The sequence below is a fragment of the Rhinolophus ferrumequinum genome, chromosome 10 (genome assembly GCF_004115265.2).
Source record: "Rhinolophus ferrumequinum isolate MPI-CBG mRhiFer1 chromosome 10, mRhiFer1_v1.p, whole genome shotgun sequence".
NCBI lineage: Eukaryota > Metazoa > Chordata > Mammalia > Chiroptera > Rhinolophidae > Rhinolophus > Rhinolophus ferrumequinum.
The window spans coordinates 13,879,019-13,899,975 of NC_046293.1; the positions used below are offsets into that span (position 1 = coordinate 13,879,019).

At 42.6% G+C, this 20,957-nt stretch overlaps 1 protein-coding gene and 1 pseudogene across 4 annotated transcripts in view; both read right to left on the minus strand.

Moving 5' to 3' along the window:
* RFX4 (regulatory factor X4) overlaps positions 1-20,957 on the minus strand; it is a 139,697-nt gene that overhangs the window by 14,454 nt on the left and 104,286 nt on the right. For 3 of the 4 annotated variants that reach the window (XM_033118695.1, XM_033118698.1, XM_033118697.1), the window contains exons 14-15: positions 10,175-10,294; positions 9,457-9,618 (exon numbers count right to left, since the gene is read on the minus strand). In XM_033118695.1, the coding sequence (XP_032974586.1) occupies positions 9,457-9,618; positions 10,175-10,294 (282 nt within the window). The remainder of the gene's footprint in view (positions 1-9,456; positions 9,619-10,174; positions 10,295-20,957) is intronic. The other variant, XM_033118696.1, reaches the window with a different exon arrangement.
* LOC117029425 (keratin, type I cytoskeletal 18-like) lies at positions 16,321-17,544 on the minus strand (annotated as a pseudogene).

A 20,957-nucleotide genomic window follows, 5' to 3' on the forward strand; every position in this document is an offset into this window, starting at 1 on the left:
CTTGCTTAATGTAGAAATTTATATATATCTCATTTCAGATTCTAAGGAAGAAAGACAAATTTCTTGGGTCAGATTCTGTCATCAGGGATGAAATGTTTGAATAGCAACAGTAATGAATCTGATTACAGCAAACTTCCAAATATGTTTTTTTGTAAAACCACCATACTGGTGTCCTTATCCACCAGTATGGCTAAAAGTACGCCCTCCTCGTTCGCACATCTACATCATATCCATCCAAAAAAACAACAAAAAAAACAAAACACACAACCAAACGGTAATAACTTTAGCACACTGTGTCAGACACCATTTACAATAACTACAAGAAGACTGGAAGGAACCCTCCCTCACGACCCCCTTTGACCAGGTTCCAGGAGACTGGATTTTACCTGATTGCCCTCCTCTGTATTTTGAACTGCATGTACAATTACTGTTACAATTTTTAAAAGTATCCTTTTAATTAAAACAGGTTATCTCTAGGTGGTAGGATTGAGGATGGTTTTAAAATTATTCTTCATTTTGCTTATATGTATTTTTCTATAATGAATGTGTACCGCCTCTGTGAAAAGAAAAACATTATTAAACTATATTAGACGAATTTTACAATTGGAAGTGGAATTGGAGGGGGGTGGGAAGTTTGAGAGAACAATGAACCAGCCACAGCAAGCAAGTAATTAACCCTTGAAGCCCCTGGGACCTCAGGAGAGCACAGCGAGGTCAGTGGGGATTGAAAGGGGGCAGCTAAGGAAGCCAAAGGATTTTCTCTTTTCCCCCCAAGCAGTAGGAAGACGCTGTGATAATAGCCAGCACCTGAGAGAACGCGGCAGAAGAAGTTACTTTCGCGTGAGCTCCTGGAGACAGCAACTGTTCCTTATTCATCTCTGTATCCCCAACAGAGGGTCTGCCAAATAGTAGGTGTTCAGTAAATTTTTGTTCCATTGAATTTGTTGTTGAAGGAGTAAATGCTGCTAGAAACAGACGTTATCAAACAAAAAGCTAGTGGAAGTCTTGGAAAAATGGGCTCCTGTGGTCTGGGAAACAAAACCCCTAAATGGCCATGTGCCAGCAATCTAACAGAGCCACTCAGGCAGGCTTAAGCAGATTAACACCTACTGGCTTGGGTGAGAAACCCTTTTTGCCTGGGTAGCAGAAAATAACACCCCTTGCATTCCCCTTCCTACCCAGTGGGACCTCCAGTGAGAATTGCTGGTTCTTCTTTTTGAAGGAAACTAATAAAAGAAAATCTGTGCAGTTAACAGTTTGTGCTAAATTTTTAAGACAGCTCTAGTGCTTTTTGTTGGTAAAACAATTAACGAACCCTCTCTATTTGTCTAATTCTCATATCTTTCTCTTATTCTCCCCTCCTCATTCCTCTGCCTCTGTTTGAAAGTCTGACGACAGCGTTGGAAGCCCCTGATCTTTGAGACTCCTAGAGATCCTATAGGATTCGGGAATCCTATGAAGATAAGTTGTCCATGTTATAGCATTGAAACTGCGGGAGAGGAACATTTTCTTTCCTTTCCATCCCCAACAAAGCATTCTGTTTCCTGGGTGCTTGGAATATAATAGGCAGTCACTAATGATCTGTTGAATACATGAATGACAGATTGATTGATCATCCAACATAAACCAGGCCTCATGCTAGTTTCTCTTTATACATTGACTCACTGAATCTTCACAATCACTTTTTGAGGTAAGTAGTATTACCTCCCTTTCCAGGTGAGACAATCAAGGCCCAAGACTTGCTCAGGTAAGTGGCAGAGTTGGGATGTGAACGCAGACCTGCCCAACTCCCAGCCTTTTCCTAACAATTGCTTCTCACACTTGAATGTACGTTGGAATCACTGGAGCTCTTGTTAAAATGCCGATTCTGATTTAATAAGTTGGGAGTCCAGCCAGTGATTGTGCATTTATAACCAGCTGGTAAAGGATGACAATGCTGTTTGTCCACGGACCACACTTTGAGTAGCAAGGCTCTACAACACGCTGTCTCCTGCCGTGCATCCTGCGTGGTTAGGGCCATCAAAAAAATCCGAAGTTGTGAGATCCTGGTACAGACTTGTGAACATTTAGACTACTTCTCAGGCGCCCTGGCCATGCCTGTCCTTCAGATCTGGGCTGACCTGCTTGAACAGTTTCCCCTTCAGATTCTGTGAGCCATCACAGATGTTGCTCAGGTTCTGAGCTAACCTCAGCCTTTTGTTAGTACCTTCCTGAGAAATAAGCTCCTTTTAAGTATGTCCAGCTTCTAGCGCTGCTCTGCCCTATAGAGTAGCCATTAGCCACAGGTGGCCATTTAAATTTAAAGTGAACTACCATGAACAATTCAGTTTCTTAGATGCACTAACCACATTTCAAGAGTTCAGCAGCCACATGTGGTGAGTGTCTACTATTTTAGACACCTCAGATTCAGAACAAAGTTTCCATCATCACAGAAAGTTCTTTTTGAACAATGTTGCATGACAATATTCGATACTACACAAACATTTCATGTAACCTTCAAGATTGAGACAGGGAAAGATTTCACACACACACACATACACACACACACACACACACACACGCATCTCCAGCCTCACTGGCTGTCATCTATTCTATCCTCAAAGTAGTCGTGCTGAAGGAAAATACCTGCTGAAAATTGAAAACCTCATCTGTTTGAGTTAAACTTTATCAATAGTTCCATAGCCAAAATCTGACAGAACTGACCAGGGCTGGCGAATCAATCACCTGCCAGAGAGACCTGTTGATTCCTGCTCTGGCTCCCGCCTACCTCTGCAACTTCCTCTCCTGCCATTCTCTCCCTTACTTGTATATGCTCATCAGTCCACACTATGCCAGGTGCCTTTCTCCCTCAGGCCTGGGCACACACTGCTCCCCACTACCTAACATGTTCTTTGCCGCTCCCCAACTTTCACGTGCCTGACTTCTTGTAATACTTCAGGTCTCGGAAGAATGTTACCTCCTCAAAGAGGTCTTCTCTGACTACCACCATCTAAAGTGGGCCCCCATTTTATACTATTTCATAGCATACTATTATTTTCATTATGACCCTTTGAAATGATATACTGGGGTGCCAAAACAATGTACACACATTTTAAGAGACGTTATCTATGTATTACTTTTCAAAGTTGAATTATGGTAGCAATGTGTGGTATGACGTTTGCTCAAAAAGTGGTGTTAATCAAATGAATGTTAGCGTCATTCATTGTATTACAATTTTAAAAGTTTTTTCCTTTCTCAAAATGTGTGTACGTTTTGGTGGTTTGCTTCTGTATTGACTCTCTTACCCACTGGAACGTAAATCTCATGAGGGCAGTGGCTGTGTCTGTGCTTCTCACCTCTGTACCCCGAGACATGGCACAGATTACACAGGGAGAACACGGAATGGACAAATGAATGAGCAAATCCAAAGGTCCAACACCAATCCAAGACCTTGATGGTGTCAAGTCAAGAGAAGATTAAACCATCTTTTTTCAATCCCAGCTTCTATTTCCTGATTCCACTCTTCAAAGAAAAGGAAGCAGCAGGGATGGAGGAGGGGGCAATTCACGGGCAGGGGCAACTTGGAAGTTTTGTAAATGAGTCACTGCGGGCTCAGCCAGGGCGGCAGTGGCCACCATACCCCACTCAGTTTAGCTGCCCTCGGATAACTGAGCTTTTGTTATCTGGAAAGACTAGGGGCCAGTTATCTTTGTTGCATCCTCCACTGATGTAGAGAAAACGCAGCTGGGCAGGCCAGATGTTCTACAGTTAGGGCCATTTATGAGGAATTTGCTTTATTTCTTTAGGCATCCTAGCATCTCAATGATTTAATTTGCTGGTTTTGTGTTGTCGGGAACTCATGGTGGGAAGGTGAAAACGTGAGTTTAATAGTTAACTTTTATTGTCATTGCTGAAGGAGGGGATACTTAAAATGACATCATAAACAAGGTCTTGGAACCCTTTGGTGGCCTGACCCGGACAGAGTGGGAGCTTAACATTTTGCTTAAAATGACATTAAAGAATTGCAGCCCAATGTCATGTTAAGTGGGCAGGTCAGTTTGGTACCACCTGCCATGCTCCCGAGGAGGAAAAGAGCCAGTTTTCCTTAAAGAAAGTTAAGGTTTCTGAACTTTGCTGGGCAATGAAGGAGGTGGCAAGCTCACAAAGTGAGAAAAAGAAAATGGATAAATGGGCTAGATTTTTCCTTGTGGAAATCTGTTAAAATGGAACCCTTTAACCAGTCTCTTACCATAGTGTTGTCACAGACTTGAACACACCCAGTCAAAACTGGCCACGCATCGGGTTCAATTTTAGGTGCCTGATATTCCTCTCCTTTCACTTTCTTCCCCCACCCTCCTTTAAAAAACAATTAGTTAATAGTCTTAAGGAGACATTTAGAAATACACGTCCATATAGGTGTGGACACAGAACTAGATGTAGAGATAAGTAGAATGGCTGCACTCCTAGTGAATCATAACTCATTAGCTACGCTCACATCAAAGGGATGCGAAAGGGTTTTGTGCAATGAATTAATTTTCTCTTTGTGCTCACCAAGCAGACATAATACAGTTCTCTTTTTCAAAGCTGAAAAACAGGAATGTTGTCTATGAAAAGTGAGATACTGATTTGTGGGAGAGTCGTGGATGCCTGATTGGCGTTGACTCTCAGTAAGTCGAACGTGATAATAAGTACATCATCTGAGCATTCAGTGACATTCAGAGGATGCTAGGAACCCAACAAAATAACTAGATCCCATACAATTTCAGTGAAGGTGTTAATAAACTGTTTTAGCCAAGAGTTGTCTTGTTTTAGTTTACCCACTCCTTCATTTCTTGCTTCCTGGTTTGGGGCCTTTTAAAAAAATTGGTTTTGCTTTTTTTTTTTTTTTTTGGTTAAACATTTCAGATCCTCTTTTGGAAAGTAATGGTATATAAACAAGTAATAATTTTAAGATGGAAATAAAAATTAACAGGGCATGAAAACCATATGCTAACTTTTTTAAAAAAAGAAACATGGCAAATTCATTGTATATGATTTACAATAATTGCTTTCCAATTTACAATATTGTCCGGTGAAAAATTAAACCAATCCCCCAATTTAAGAAGCCTGCCACAATAGATTTCCTTCTATCTGGGTGTATATCACGGATAAATAATTTGCGCTTTATAATGGAATATCTATAAAACCATACATGTTGTTAGGCAATTATAGTTATGTTTCCTCCAAGACCATGACGCATAATACATGCCAAGATCCAGTCTCATTCAAGCATTGGAGTATTTCAGAAGTGGTACTTGAGAAAAATATTACATATATTTTTACATAGGATGACATTTTTAATGCCCCCTGGAGATATCTGAGAACAAAGCTGGAATGTGCCAAAATCTTCAAAGGTTACAGTCATCTGAAGAGAACCTGGTTCACATTTGTATTTCTAAGAAGCTACTTTTATGACTCTTGAACACATTGCGCAGAAATCTCTGAGCACGTTTATGATATTCCTGTGGTCTGACTGTCACACCTGCCATACCTTGGGGCCTCCAAATTGCTACGAAGAAAGCCAGGCCCACTCACTAGTAGCTGGGTGAGAATTATGAAGAGATGCTAGAAATCTTTCACACGCCTCTAGGTCCCTTATTTCCTCAGCATCTCCTTGTTTGTTAGGTTGCTACACTGCAAGGAAGGTTCCACTCAAATTGTTTTTGCGTCGTAACGCAGAACTGTTTTATTTGCATATTTTCCCTGTTTGTTTCAGAAGCAAGGATGTTATTACTGACTGACTTAGGGGTGTGTGTCTCTCGGGGGGTGGGGGGCCGTGGGGTATGCAGGCAGGATTATTTGGGTAAGTGGCTCCTAGATGCTCTTACTGCCCTCAGTCCTTCCTGAGGGAGGCAGGAGACTCGGGATGGCTGCCCCATAACTCAGGTCTTAGAAGACCCCCCTGAGCAGCTGAAGAGCTGTGAACAGTGCTGAAGCTCCCTTTCCTTTTTCATTTCCAGTGACTAACATTGTTCTTTACAACTCCCCTTCCTGAGCCTTCCAAGCAGGAACTACAACCACCCACTACGGAGGGAGGTAGGAGGGAGTCATGTTCTTCCTCCTCAAAGTAGAAAACGAAACACGATTTGAGGTGCATCTATGTAAAAAATTAGATGATGCTCAAATCTAAATTTCCACAGAAGAGAAGGACTCTGTCTAGCTGTGTAGCCGAGGTGAAATCCAAGCTCAATCGAATGCCAGTTACTGACAACCCTACTTTTCAATATCCTGAACAACCCAGTCTCCTTCGAAGCACCTGACAAAGGGCCACTGGGTTTGTTGGCAAGTTTCCGCCCTGGCAAAGTACATTAGAGGCACTTTACAGGCTCTTCGTCATCTGCTCATTTCCTCTCTGAGTAGCTCCAGTTCGGGAGAGAGGGGAATCTTTCGGAAAGGAATTAATCAAAAGACTGCTAGGATATACACGTCAAGTTCCCTGAAAATGGTATGTTCTCTTGCCTCCAAGCCTCTGTACTATTTGCTTCCTCTGCCTGGAATACCTTCTCTCTGCCTATCCAGCCTTCCCAGACCCTCCAAATACAGGTTCAAGCCCCCCTTTGTCCTTCCCGAACACCCTGACCCTTCTTGCAACTTAGCACTCATCACATTACATCGAAACTCATTAGAACCCTAACCTCTAAACACTAAACTCCCAGGGGGCAGGGATCACAATTCTCTTGTTTCTATCACCAGCTACTACAGTATTTAGCACACAGAAGCCACGTGAGAAGTACTGATTGGATAAATGGATGGATGGATGTTTGAGTGAATGAATGGATAAAAGACAACATCCTAATTAGGGCAGTCTCAGCCTATTTATTTGGTCTTCGAAAAAACATAATTTAGTTCCCAGTCTATTCTGAAAACTAGGATATAACTAAGCCGGTGCTCTGAGGGTCTGGAGGAAGATACTAACGTGGAGGGTGAGGGAAACGCCAAAAAAGATGAGTGGGACTTTACCAGAAGCTGGAAGGAGGACAGATAGTCCTGGGGTGGAACAGTGTTAAAGTGCTTTGGCAAATGCGAGTTCTTGAAGGCTTTAGTGTGAGGCAGTGGGCTGTTTGCTGCAGCACCTTGAGGAGGCACAAGCTTCTGGAAAATGAGCCCAGCGGGCAGTGTGCAAGTGGGGAGACGAGACCCTGGAGGCAGGTAGCCAGCCTGAGTCACTGCAGGGCTCCCTGACAGATGGGAAGGCCTTGACCAGACGGCAGTAGAGGGGTGGGAGGAATGGGCCAGTCGAGATGGGTATTAGAACACCCGGACTTGGGGGGCATGGGTGGGAATGCCAGCTATCTCCCCCAAATCTATTCTCCCTTCCCTACCTGGGGACACACTATGCTACATTTTCCAGCCTTACATGAGGCCATGTGACCAAGTCCTGGATGGTGGAATAGAAGTGGAAGTGACATGTGCCACCTCCAGGCCAGGGCTTTTAAGAGAGTGGGTTTTCCTCCTCCGAACCCACTTTCCATTTCTGTCACCTGGTTGCAGACTTGACAAGGCCCTAAGGCAGTGGTCTTCAGACTAGTCACCGTGAGCATTACCTGGAGGTTTGTTGAGCAAATAGCTGGGCCCCACCCCCACCCCCAGAGGTTCTGATTCAGTAGGTCTGCAATGGGACCCGGTAATGAGCATTTCTAACAAGTTCCCAGGAGATGTTGATATTGCTGGTGCAGGGACCACACTTTGAGAACCACTGCCCCGGGGTATGGTGGAGCCTAATATTGAAAATGGTTGCATTAAAAAGAGCCTCCTCTCTGACCTAAACACCCTGCCAGGACTGTTTGCAAGCATGAAATCGATTTCTATTGTGTTAACTCCATCCCTGTTTGGATCTATTTGTTGCAGTAGCTTAGTCTCTCCTAACTAATAATATAGGGATTGAGGGAAAGATTTGAAGCTGACTCCCGGATTTGGTGCTTGGGTAAATGACAGCATAGTAGAGCAGGTTTGGATGGAAAAGATAATGAATTAATGATCAGTCATCCCAAGTGGAGCCCTCCACGCCCCAAAGACTGCTCGGTTCCCCTGCCCCCACCCAGGGCCCCCCCAGCAGAAGGTTGTCTCTGCCTGTGGTTCCCGTGTCTGCTCCTCTCCTGTTTGCTGAGTCCTTCATGTCTTTTAAGATTGCCTTTGGTTCCTTCTCACCTCTCTCCTGAAGGCTTCGCTTTTGCCTGCCAGAGTTCAGATGGGACGGAAAGTAACGGCTTCTCCCTCTGAACTCCTGTAACCCTCTGGACTGTGGCTCTCAGGTTAGTGGTGTTAATAACAGGCACCCTTTCTATCTGGAGAGCACTTCACTGCTAACCAAGCACTTTGGCCTTTCTTACCTCATCTCATCCCCCAGCAACCATGTGAGATAACCTGGAGGTACATACATTCTCTATTTATTATTATACATGAGCTAACACTTATTGAACATTCCACATGTGATATAACATTTCTACCAGTCTTGTGAGCAAGGACATTTGTTGAATTGAGTGAATGGATCCATTTATATCTTCTACTGACCACGGTACCCAGGACAAGGAATATAACCTTTCTCTCCCTTTAGTTTTCCTCCATAAAATGGAACAATATCTACCTTGCAGGGTTATTGTGAATATCAAGCGAGACAATTATGCGAAGATCCTTTGTATATCATAAAAGTAACATCTAGACATTAGCAAGTAGCTATTCTCCTCCTTGTAACATCACTTTTCCATTTCCAAACCTTGTCTTGGCATTCAAGCTCCTCTAGGATGTGACTCCAACTTACCTTTCCAGCCTTACACGACTCCTTCATGGACCTCCTCCATTTCAGCTGAAGGTTACCATTCGCTGCTGAAAAGGCCCTACCCTTGCCCACCTGTGTGTGTGTGCTTACATGTCCTCTGTCCAGAAGGCCCTTCCGCTATATCTCTGTTAGTTAAAATCAAGTTCCAGCTCATACCCCTTCCTTTGTGAGGTCTTCCTTGATACCTCCGGCCAGATGGAATCCCTCCTTCTTTGGGGACTCTACAGCGTTAGTTTATACCTCGCCTATTGCTTCTGTCTTGATCGGAGCTGTCATGACTTAGCATGTGGCTTCCTGTCGGCTCCACTTCCCAGGGATGCCTCTCAGTTTCTGGGTCATAGAGAGCTCCCTTTCTCGTTTTCAAGAATGGCTGTGTATTACTTTATGTTTCATATCATTTTAATCATTTCAGTGGCTTAGCTTTTTTTGGGGGGTGTGCATTTTATTATATACTTCACCTGCCAACTTAAGAACAGAAGCATAAGGAATATATAGTATACAAGCTAATAAATGAGTAATTGCAAGTCATCCATAAATCAAGGAAGATACTCAGGTTTGGAGTTGTTTTGCAGGGGTGGGGTTGGAGGGAAGAATGTTTTTCCAGAATGCTCCTATTTAAACATCAACTCCCCACTCAAAGCCTATGAGGGACTTTTTGTTACCTGTTGTGCTGAGTCCAGTGTACTCAGGGGATGGGTTGCTGACAGGGGAGGACGGAGGTGGCACTTCCACGGACGTGGCAGATTTTGCTGGAGAAAACGATGGCACTGGTGAAGGGGTTGGCGGGGCAGCATCCGTCAAGATAATCTCTTCTCGGACTTCTGCTGTGAGTAGAGAAAGGGTGGTTAGAGCCAAAAGGGTGGTAGAGACAAAGGTCAAGTCAACTTATTTTTAAGGGACTTTTAAAAAATGAAATATTCTGGGGTAGCCAGGTGGCTCAGTTGGTTAGAGTGCGAGCTCTGAACGACAGGGTTGACGGTTCGATTCCCACATGGGCCAGTAAGCTGCACCCTCCGCAACTAGATTGAAGGACAACGACTTAGAGCTGATGGGCCCTGGAGAAACACACTGTTCCCCAATATTCCCCAATAAAATTTATAAAAAATAAAAAATAAAATAGTCTTTCTAATCTGTGTCACGTCACTCCTCTGCTTAAAACCCTTCAATGGTTTTGCATCACCATGATGGCCTGCAAGGCAATTCCCGTACACACATGTGCCCACTCTAAAGAAGAAAAGGACATTACTGGTCTCACACCACTTAACCTGCTTACCACAACTCAATTCTTTAGGATATAGAGCTAAAGAAACACAGAGCACAGACGTAAAGATACAAATCCAGTTGCCAAGTAGGATGATTCCCAGTGACCTGCTGGCTTACCAGTGCTTCCTTCTCCCTTCATGGCTCTCATGAGCTCATTGGCCCGCTCCTGACAGTGCAGGGATTCTAACAAGTAGAGAACGTAGTCATCAAACATCAAGTGAATTAGGTGAAAAGACCCTGGTGAGAGAAGAACCAAACGGAAGGGTAAGTCATGTCAACTTATGTCCCCCTGGTCAACACCACATAGTACACTGTGCTCCAGTGACTGTTCAAGACTCTCATTCCCCATCAGTTATGATCTCCTCATGGTCAGAGGTTGCTCTTCTTTGCTGTATCCTCAGCCTAACCTACTGCTTAGCATAAGGTAAGTGTAGTTATCGCTTGGTGACAGTGAATCTTTTCCTTGCTCAGACTACCAATATGACACCATCAAAAATGGCACCTATTGAGCCATGTGTCCAAATGCTTCTGAGCTCCCCCACCTGCACTGGGCTCATCCTCGTCCGAGCACCTCCCACTTGGTTCAGCACTTACTGACATACGAGAGTGTCTTTCGGTTCTATTTCTTCCACAAGCATCTCTTAGTTCCCTGGTTAGACTTGAAGGATATCCACGGCAGAGACACTGCCTTTTAGTTCAGTGGGATCTACCAGTGACCTGCCATAATTCTAGGAGCAGAACACAAGTTTTGAATTTGCAACACCTGAATTATTTCCTCACAGGTTCTGAGACCTCCATTTAGCACATGATTCTTAGAAAAGATATTCAATTGAAAAGATTTGGTGGTTTCAAATACTACTCTTCATTTTCAATTTAGAGTAGGTTATTTCATAAAAAAAAGATGTGAACTATCATTTAAAAAGATTTTCCAATATGCGAGTTTCTCTGCTCAAAGTTGTATATTATTTAATTTAATCTTTACAACTACTCTGTAAAGTAGGTACTTTTATTCCTATTTTGTAAGTCAAGTGCTTGTGCAAGACGACAAAATTAATAGATAATACATTATTTCAAAACCATCTATTTTTACATGTCCTGCTGCCACCGTGGACAGTGGAATGATCCATGTGTGGTAGGAGCTCAATGTCTGCTGTAATCAAGGCTTCGTCAATGCCAGAGTCAGAGGGACCAAGCCTTCATCTCCAGCCCCATGTTTCCAACTCCCCAGGGGACATCTCTATGTAGATATCCTGCTCCCATGAAATGTCCAAAATATCCCTACAAGCTGACTTCCTCTTCTTACTTCCCTTGAGGGGAAGTAGAATATACCACCCCCAAATATGTTTTTTGGGGGGATATGGATTATTTTAAGCTGGGTATTTTTAAGAAACCAAAGACTCAGGAAGAACCTTTGGCCTTCCCACACTGCCTAAAAGAATTTAGATGGGGGACCTGCTCCTGGAGGGGCAATATCATCATAGATAATTACAGTTTAATAGGAACTAGTGTGTGATAGACAGGGAGGAACCTAGCAAGGCCCAGTTTGATCAAAGTCCTCTTGGTGTCCCATTGTTAAAGACGGCCCAGCAACATTTGTGTACCAAACATTTGCTTTTCCGTCTCCATGGGAATTGCCTTACTGCTCTCTGAAGTCCCACACCACACTCCCTTCTCCTCAACTTAGATGGCATATGAGCCTCAACTCACTGATGTGTCCTTGGGCCCCAAATTCTTACGGAACCCCGTATGTACGTGCATAATTAAATTCGGTTATTTTCTCCTGTTAATCTGTCTCATGTCAATGTGATTATTAGATCAGCCAGAAGAAAAGAGGGAAAAGAGGGGAAATCTCCCCCTCCCCCACACCCTCCAGTTTGCTTATTTTCCTTGTGATTCTGTCATTACCACCACCACCACCATTATTACCACCACACCATTTATTGAGTGCTTACTATGTGCCAACAACTCTGCTAAATACTATACACAGATCTCATCCTTACAACCAACTGTGAGTCAGATGGTGTTATCGTCTCTTACAGAGGAGTAATATGAGTCTCTCCATCAGTAATTGAGTAGGGATTTGCCTCAGTTGGGTCTGGCTTCAAAATCTGTTCCCATTTCCCTATAGATTACCTAGTCCAATTGCCTCGTAGCACAGATGGGAAAATAAGACCAGATGGCATAAAGGACTTGGTCCCTAGACAGGCCACTTGAGTTGTGAGCTATGCCCTTTCAAGTCTCAGAAATAGGTGACAGGGTCCAGTTGGAGGTTTTTGGGTGACTCCTCCTTGGTGGGATTTATCAATTTTCTCCTTCATTGCACCTGGCTTCTGCACACACACACACACACACACACACCCTTCATCTTAGATGAATTCTTTTGGCCTAGGAAAATCTTTGGCGTAACTCGGAGGCCATTGGATGCCCAGCAGGTCATGCACATCTACTACCACACCCCCTCTCTACAGAGCATGCTACAGCCTCCCATCCTCATGCCCACAGGGCTCAAGGCCAAAGTCCCCTGTTCTGCACTTTCTCCACATTCTTCCTCCATCCCTAGGGTGATGTCTGTTTTTCAACCCCGTTTGGATTTCAGCAAGGTTCAGTTTTTGCTGAGTCACTGTGAGATGCAGTCTCTAAAACTAAACTTTCCATCCACTTCCCCAAAATAGGTCCTGTGAACCACTGAGGAGGTACAGCACTGTGGGTACCTGCATGGGCGCTGCATCAAACTGTCCAAGTTGAGAGCCAGCTCTGCCACTTAGTACCTGGGACGTCAGATGAGTTACTCTTTGTAAATGTTAAAAACAAAGTAAGCTGTTTATTGAGCCCTTGCTCTGTGGCAGCCACTATGTTTAACCACTGTGGATTTGTTGTTGCATTTAATCATCATCACAATTGTATGAGATGAGTCATACTCCCCTTTTGCAAAGGAGGAAATTGATGCTTGGTGTAGTAAAGTAACTGTCCAATGTCACACAGTTATTTAGTGGCAGAACTGGGACTTGAACCCATACTTTGCTCTTCAATCGTTCGGCAACATGGTTCTCTGAAAGGAGGACAGTGAAACCTATGTCACAGAAATACCATAATGAGGAAAAGTACACATTAGGCGCTTAGTAAGTGGTAACTATTGTCATTATCTCTAAGGTCCCTTGTGCAACTCATGTTCTAAGATCCTGTGATCTGACTCTTGTTCATAGAGTCAAAGGAGTCAAAAGACAGCATCAAATGCTTAAAAGGAAAGTCTCCAAAATGAAGAAATATTTGCGGAGATGTTGCTCTAAGTCAGCAAGGATAGAAAGAAACATACTACGAAACAATGAATTAGAATGGAAATCCCTACGTGGAAAAATGGGTTTAGACTAGTGGTTTTAGCACAGGCAGGCACCTTAGAAATCACCTATACAACCCTCCTGTTTTATAGACAAGGCAACAAAGAACTGATGAGGTGAAGACATTTGCCTAAGACCACATTGTTAGAAAACATCAGAGCTGGACTCGGAGACCCCCATTCCAGGGGAAGTGATTGTTTGGCGCTTCAAGCTCCATTCCTTAATGGCTCTGATCGATTATCCAATTGGTCTGACCATTTTCAATCATCTTTCCAACGACAGAGTTTTGTAGAGCTACTGCTACCTGCCTACAGTTGTGCTAAGTGCTCTAAGTAGAAAGGAAACTTAAAGCTCAGTCCCTGACTCCACAAAAGCTATAGCGTCTTCAGTAAGCAGAAACCAGTCATTAAGATTACTGAGCAACAAACAATTCAGTGCCAGGGTGTCAAGGCTCTGGGAGCAGGGCAATCAGGAGGGGGAGGGGAGAAAGAGGGGGAGGAGGAGGGTGGGGGAGGGGTAGAGAGAGAAAGACATGGAAGGCTGGGGGGAAGGGGGAACCCCTTCCCAGGGAAAGGAAGAGAAAAACATCAAAGATGGAGCCAGACTGGAAAAAGACAACTATAGCTAATACCTCCTGCCTTATTTCTCTCCTGAGCAACTATCACCATTTGTACTAAATACTTGTATTATATATTGAATGTATTGATCTTTATCCGATGCCTCCTTCCACTACACTGTATGCTCCATAAATGCAGCGGTTTTTATCCATTCTTTTCTCACTGCTCTACCCCACCCCCCACCCCCAATATCTAGGATAGTGCCAGGCACACAGTAGAGGCTCAGTGTACTCGTATGAGTCAAATGAGCCAACACCAACCAACTACCACACGCACTGTGCTAAATAAAGCTCTTTTAATTTTCCAACAATACTATGAAAAGGATTATTATTATTATGTCCAATTAATACATGGGGGAATGAAGGCTCACGGGGTTAAAATCACTGCCTAAAGTCACAGAGCTAGTGAGCATCAGAACCTGTCATACCAAAAGGTATTAGGATAGAGACAAAAGGAGATTTCTGTTGTTATATAGTAACATAATTAATTGCATGTTATAGATTCAAAACATTTCTTTTTTTCATGTGAAAAATTTCAAACACACAGAAAAGCAGAGAGAATTTAAGAATGAACACCAGTGTAATCACCACCCTGCTTTATATTATCTTAATATTTTACTGTATCTGAATCAGTTGTTTTCTTGTTTGCTTGAAGAGACAGATGAAGCCGCCATGTTCCTTTCCTTAATCTCATTTCTCTGCTTCCGTGTTCATTCCCTATGGTAATCACTATCTTGAATTTGGTATTTGTTGTTCACATGCATTTTTATACTCTCACTGCATATATTTATTACCCATAAATAACGTATTATTGTTTTCTGTTTTCAAACTTGATATACATGGTATCATACTTTGCAGAGCATTCCAGAACTTACTTTTGACAACCTACCCCATTGACACACACAGCTCTAGTTTAATGCTCATTGTTTGAATACACCATAATGTATTCTCCTGTTGATAGAATTTGTTTACAATTCTTTACTATTGGAAATGGGCTCTAATGAACATATTTTGTGCCGGAAGTGGAAGGTCCAAGAGCACCTGCGCCTTCATTCTTACGAGATAAAGCCAAATTGCTCACCAAAATTTTTTCCATTCCTACTGGTAGTGGATGAAACAGATTTGCCAGTCTGCAGAATGTGAAATGTTATCATATTATTTGTATAATTTGCATTACCCTGATTACTAGAAAAGTGCACATCTTTTCATCTTATAGTCCATTTTAATTTCCTCTTCCATCTTCGCCCATTTTTCCATTGGGGTTTGTCTTAAAAAGTTATTTAGAGGGATTTATTATACATTCTAGAGATTAATCCTTTGTTACTTATATGAGTTGCAAACTATCTTCCCCTTTTCTCTGGCTTTTACCTTTTAACTTTGTTTATGGTATGCTTATTAAACAATAATTAAAATCCAAGTATAGTCAATTTGGCAATATTTTCTTTATGCCTTTTTACAGAAATACTTTGTGCCTTTTTAAAGACATAATTTCCTATTCCTAAATCATAATGATATCATTCTGTATTTTCTCCCCAAAGGTTTAGGTTTTTTTTTTCTTTTATTTAGATGTTTCTGTTCAGAAGTTGTAGGGAAGGGGTCTAATTTTATTTTACTTACTCTAAAATGCTTGTCCCAGAACCTTTGTCCACTGATTTTTAACGCCATCTCTGTCACATAAATCATCCATACAATCTTCTTGTTTTATAGACAAGGGAACAGAATCTGACGAGGTGAAGGCAAGTTTTGTGTCACTGTCCTGAGCATCTCTGTTCTATCCATCACTCTCCACACCACACTGTCTTATTCCAGAATAAACCTGTATATCAAGGAAGCAACGCCTAAACCGTGCTCTTCTTTACCTTCAAAATGGCTGTACTATCTTGGTCTTTTGCTTTTCCACAATGAATTTTAACATCAGGTTGTCAAAATCAAAGGAAAAAAAAAGTTAAGAATTAGATTGGGATTCCATTGAATTTATGTTTTAATTAGAAGAGAACATCTATTGATGTTTAGTCTTTCCAAATATGAATAGGCTATATTTCAATGATATTTAAAATTTTTTCCTTGAAGGTCTTCACACCATTTTTGTTAGAATTATCACGTAGGTAACTTTTAGTTTCTGTTACATTACGAAAGGGATATATACATATACGTATATATTCTAGTTAGTGTCCAGTTAGTGTTAAGGACATCAATGACTTTTAAAAAACCGAGTTCAGTAACCTGGCTGAATCTTTTTTTCCTCCCTTCAGTGATCTCTGAACATTTTATCGGCCTCCTGTCCTCACAAGGGCTGCTCCACTTCTGCTGCCTTAACGCCTTGGAACTTTGGTGTCATTGACCTCAGACACTACTTTGCCATCCACACTCCTACAGGTGGTGGTCTGTGGATGGATCGTGTCAAGTTGCTGGCGAGAGCGTCACCAAAATCGAAGTCCTGCTCTTTTTCCAGCAGTTGGCGGTAAGTGGTGATCTCAGCCTCCAGCTCGACGATGCTCAGCAGGGCCTCATACTCCTGGGTCTGGTGCTACCCCTCTGCCCAGGTCTGGGCCAGCTCTGACTCCAGGTGCAGCGGGATCCCATTGAGCTGTTCCATCTGCATGGCATAGCATGCCTCCACCTCCCTCAAGCTCTTCTCCAAGCTGGCCTTCAGATTTCTCATAGAGTCCAGGTCGATCTCCAAGGACAGGACTGTATGTCTCAGGCTGTGAGTATCTTCTCAGCAGGTCCTATCTCAATGGTCTCCTCAATCTGCTGGGCATGTCTAGCTCCTCTAGGATCTTCTGAGCCAGCTCATCATACTGGGCCCGGAGGTCCACCATGATCTTGCTGGGGGTGTCCAACTCCACGGTCAATCCAGCATTGGCAATCTGGTTTTGTAAACCATTTATATCCTTCTCATGGTTCTTCTTCATGAAGAGCAGCTCCTCCTTGAAAGCCTCAATCTCCATCACCAGCTGCAGTCAAGTTACTGGTGTCATCAGTGACCTTTTGGAGACCCCTGATGTTACTCTCCACAGGCTGGTTCATGGCCAGCTCCATTGACTACCTGACTCTGACGTCATCAGCAGCAAAATGGGCACTGTCAATCTGCAGAACAATGTGGGCACTGTCCACAGAACTTGGAAAGACCTGAGCCCTCAAGTCCTTGATGGTCTTGAAGTAATGCCCCTAGTCTCTGACCTGGGGTCCCTTCTTCTCCAGGTGTTCCCAGGTTTTGCTCTCCAGTCTCTGATTATCAGCCTCCAGGCTCCTCATTCTCTCCAGGTAGGAGGTCAGCTGGTGATTCAGACATTGCATAGTCTCCTTCTCAGTCTAGATAGCCCCTACACCCCCAAACTCCTGGCCATCCCCATGGCCAGACACCCTCAGCCGCCACAGACACTGATGGAGCGTGACATGGAAACCCGGGAGCCCGAGCCCCCTGTGCCTGCATATGTGCTGGCTGCGCTGCTGGCCGGCCGGTCCCAGTGGCTGGGCAACTGCATGGAGCCCTGGTAGTTGGTTGAGAAGCTGGAGCAGGTGGTGAAGCTCATGTTGTTTGGGGAGGAAGGCAAGAGGCCAAGATTCAGGTGCAGGCCGAGGTGGCTAAATCTTTATTTGTTGTATAGTTTGTAGATTCTCTTTTCTTTGTCATCATAACATCAATAGGGAAAGAGAATTTTGCATTTTCCTTTCTAATTCTTAGTTTCATTTCCTTTTCTTATTGCATTGGCTAGTATCTCTAGTTAATATTAGAAATAGTGTTAGAAGGCATTCTTATTCATGACTTGAATGGGAAAACTCAAGTTTCACCATATAGTATGATGTTTTCTGCAGATTTTTGGATATCCTTTAACATAGTAAATAATTCCCTTCTATTCCTACTTTGCTAGGAGTCTTAAAAATCACACTTGGAAACTGAATTGTATCAAAGAGAGATGATCATATGATTTTTCTCTTATTTGTTGAGACAGTATGCTAAAGAGTAATTTTTCTGATTTGAATCATACTTGAATTCTTGATTTTTAAAAACTTGTCACTGGATTTGATCACTAGTATTTCATTTAGAATATTTTCACGTATCGTTATGTGTAGTTGAGTCATATCATAGTTTTCTTTTCCTCTATTATTCTTCAAATATTTTGAATTTGGGATTATATTACCTTCAAAAAATGTAACTTTCCTTCTTTTGTTTTTATTCTCTGCAGCATCGGTTTTCATGCTCATTTTCATAAACTAAAGATTTTGTTTCTTAAAAGTTTAGTGAAAGTTGCCTGAAAAATATTTATGACTGATGTTTTCTGAGGAAAGAGACTTTCTCATTTACTTTAATTATTATTTGATCTTTTTACTAGTATCCTAGTTTGTATTTTTAGTTTACTATCCTTTTTCTATGCTTCTTTTATCTTTCAATTCTTGCCATATCTTAACTTTTCATATTTTTCCATTTTTTCTCAGTAAATTATGATTCTATTCTTTTAGTGATGATCCCTTCATTTATTAATATCTTATCTACATGTTTATTAAGTCCAAACTATAAATTTTTCAACAGTCTAAAATTATTTAGTATTCCAAGAACTTAGCATATTTTAACAATTCCTGGAAGATTCTCTTCCCACCACCTCAACTTGTATTGTTTCCTACAATTTGGTTTTACCTTTCTTAAACACACAAAAATTAGTTTTTAAATCAGAATCAACAGTTAATTGAATTTATTTAAATGTTTAAAATTTTCTCTTTTCTTAAAACAGGGCCCTCAAATTCTTTGACATTCCTTCCCTGGAGCACTGGGGATCTACACACCCCTTCAATCTTGGTAGACTTGTGAGTGCTTTGGCCAATAAAGTATGGAGGAAGTCATATTGTTTAACTTCTGAGATTGGGTCATAAAAGGCACTGTGGCTTCCCCCTTAGAACGCTCACATGTGGAGCCCTGAACTCACCATGTGAGAAGTTTAACTGTTCAGAGGCCACCAAACTGTGAGCAAACTAAGCTCCAGGGAAGGGCCACTTGAAGGCACCTTGCTCTACAGTCCTAGTTATCAAGGCACCAGACATGTGAGTGAAGAAGCCTCCAGATGATTCCAGCCTCCAGCTGTCGATTCACGACCAGCCTTTGAGTCTTCCCATCCGAGGTCCCAGACATCATAGAGCAGAGACCAGCCATCCCTGCTGTGCCCTGTCCAAATTCTTGACCCCAGAACCCATAAGCATAAGAAAACGATTATTTTAAGCCACTAAGGTTTGGGGTAATTTGTTAGACAAAAACTAACTAGAACATTGTTGTTTCTTCTATTCTTGACTTTAGCTGTGGCTTTATTTTTCTTCTTGCTGAAATGCATTCTTTAACAGTTTTTTTTTTAAGTTAAGTTTTATGGGTGGCAAATTCTCTTAGTCTTTGTATAACTGAATGTCTTTACTTTGCCCTCACTCTTGATTAATAGTTAACAGTTCTTTGTTCTCAACACTTAAAAGATATTGTTCCATTGTCTTCTGCCATCTCTTATTACTCATGATAGCCTAATTATTGTTCTTTTGTCTCACAGCTTTACATTTTTTTAAATCCATCAATATGGATTTAAAAAAAAAAAAAAACATCACCGAGGATTAAACAAGTTTGTCTCGCCTTTCTGTGCCATGCATCTGAGCCCAGGGTATTTGTCTTAATTGTGATTACTGAGAAAGCATGGGTTTTGTGGTCAGGTCAATTTGATTTTGAAAAGAGCTCCACCACTTGCCATATTAATCTTGGGCAAGAAAATGCTCCACGCTCCCTTTCCACCTCTGTAAAAAGGTACCTATTAGTATCTGCCTTGCAGAGTGAATGTGAGAATTAAATGGTAGTATGTGCTTCCTAAATATGTTATAATGATGATTATCTTGCCTTTGCTTCACATTCTACTTCAGCTTCCTCATCTGTTGAGAGCAGTAAAAGGGACCTTGCAGGTGGTTGTGAGAATTAAATCAGAAAGTGCCTACTATTATGTCTAGTGTATGCTACGCCCTCAATAGATGTCGCTTTGTTTTTATTATTAGCATCCAACTGGAGAAAGAAGAGGAGGTGACAGTGTGGCAGAGCACGAGCTGTAGCATGGGAAAGATTCCAGGAGGAGCTCGGCTCAGTTTACTGTGTGCGCTTGGGCAAGTCTCCTCTCCTCTCGGGGTCTCTGCTTCCTCTCCTGCCCCAGGGAAAGCAATTCCTGCCTCCTCGTGCTTGGTGGGGTCCTGAGTGACACTTCTAACGTCAAGATCCCGCAATTTGCAAGGTCTCGGTATGAGAGCCAGGCCCGGAGAACGAAGCACAGAGAAGCAGTCTGGACGGCTCGGTCATGGCCACTTGGTCTGGCAGCCGCTCCCTGACAGAACCATTCCCATGTGGCCTCTGTGGCCCTGCCCGAGTGAACTTGGATGATAGGCCAGAAAACAAGTGCGTAACGAAGTGAAAACTTGGGGAATGATATACAATCCTGTCCCATTAGCTGTCAAACCCAGGGCTGCCAAAGTATTTCTGGGAACTAGTGCTGCCTTGCAGATGTCCTTATAGTGTAATAAGGGGCGACTGGTGAAAACCCAGAGTGAACCGGCAATGGCACCTGCGCTGACTTGGGATCCAGAGACCCTGTGAATTGAAATCAGGGCAGTCAACTGAACATAAGTTTCCTTTCTTAAATAAAAACTCCAATTTCCTCCGCTCTCCTAGGACTAAAAGTTCGTTGCCCGCTAGCCTACCTTTGCTGACTTAATTTTGCTAGAAACCGCTGCCTGCAGCAAAGAAAGAAAGTCTGGCTATGTTAGTTCACAGCACAGGCTCTTTCGGTGAAAAGGAATTAGGGAGAGAAGAGGGCAAAGGAATTAAGGAGAAGAAAAGAGTCAACTACCTTTGAAAGAGGTTGTTCTGGGAGGAGGTGATCGAGTGCCCCACGGGATCACTGGCGTCCCACACGATCATTTGCTGGTCAGCCTGCTA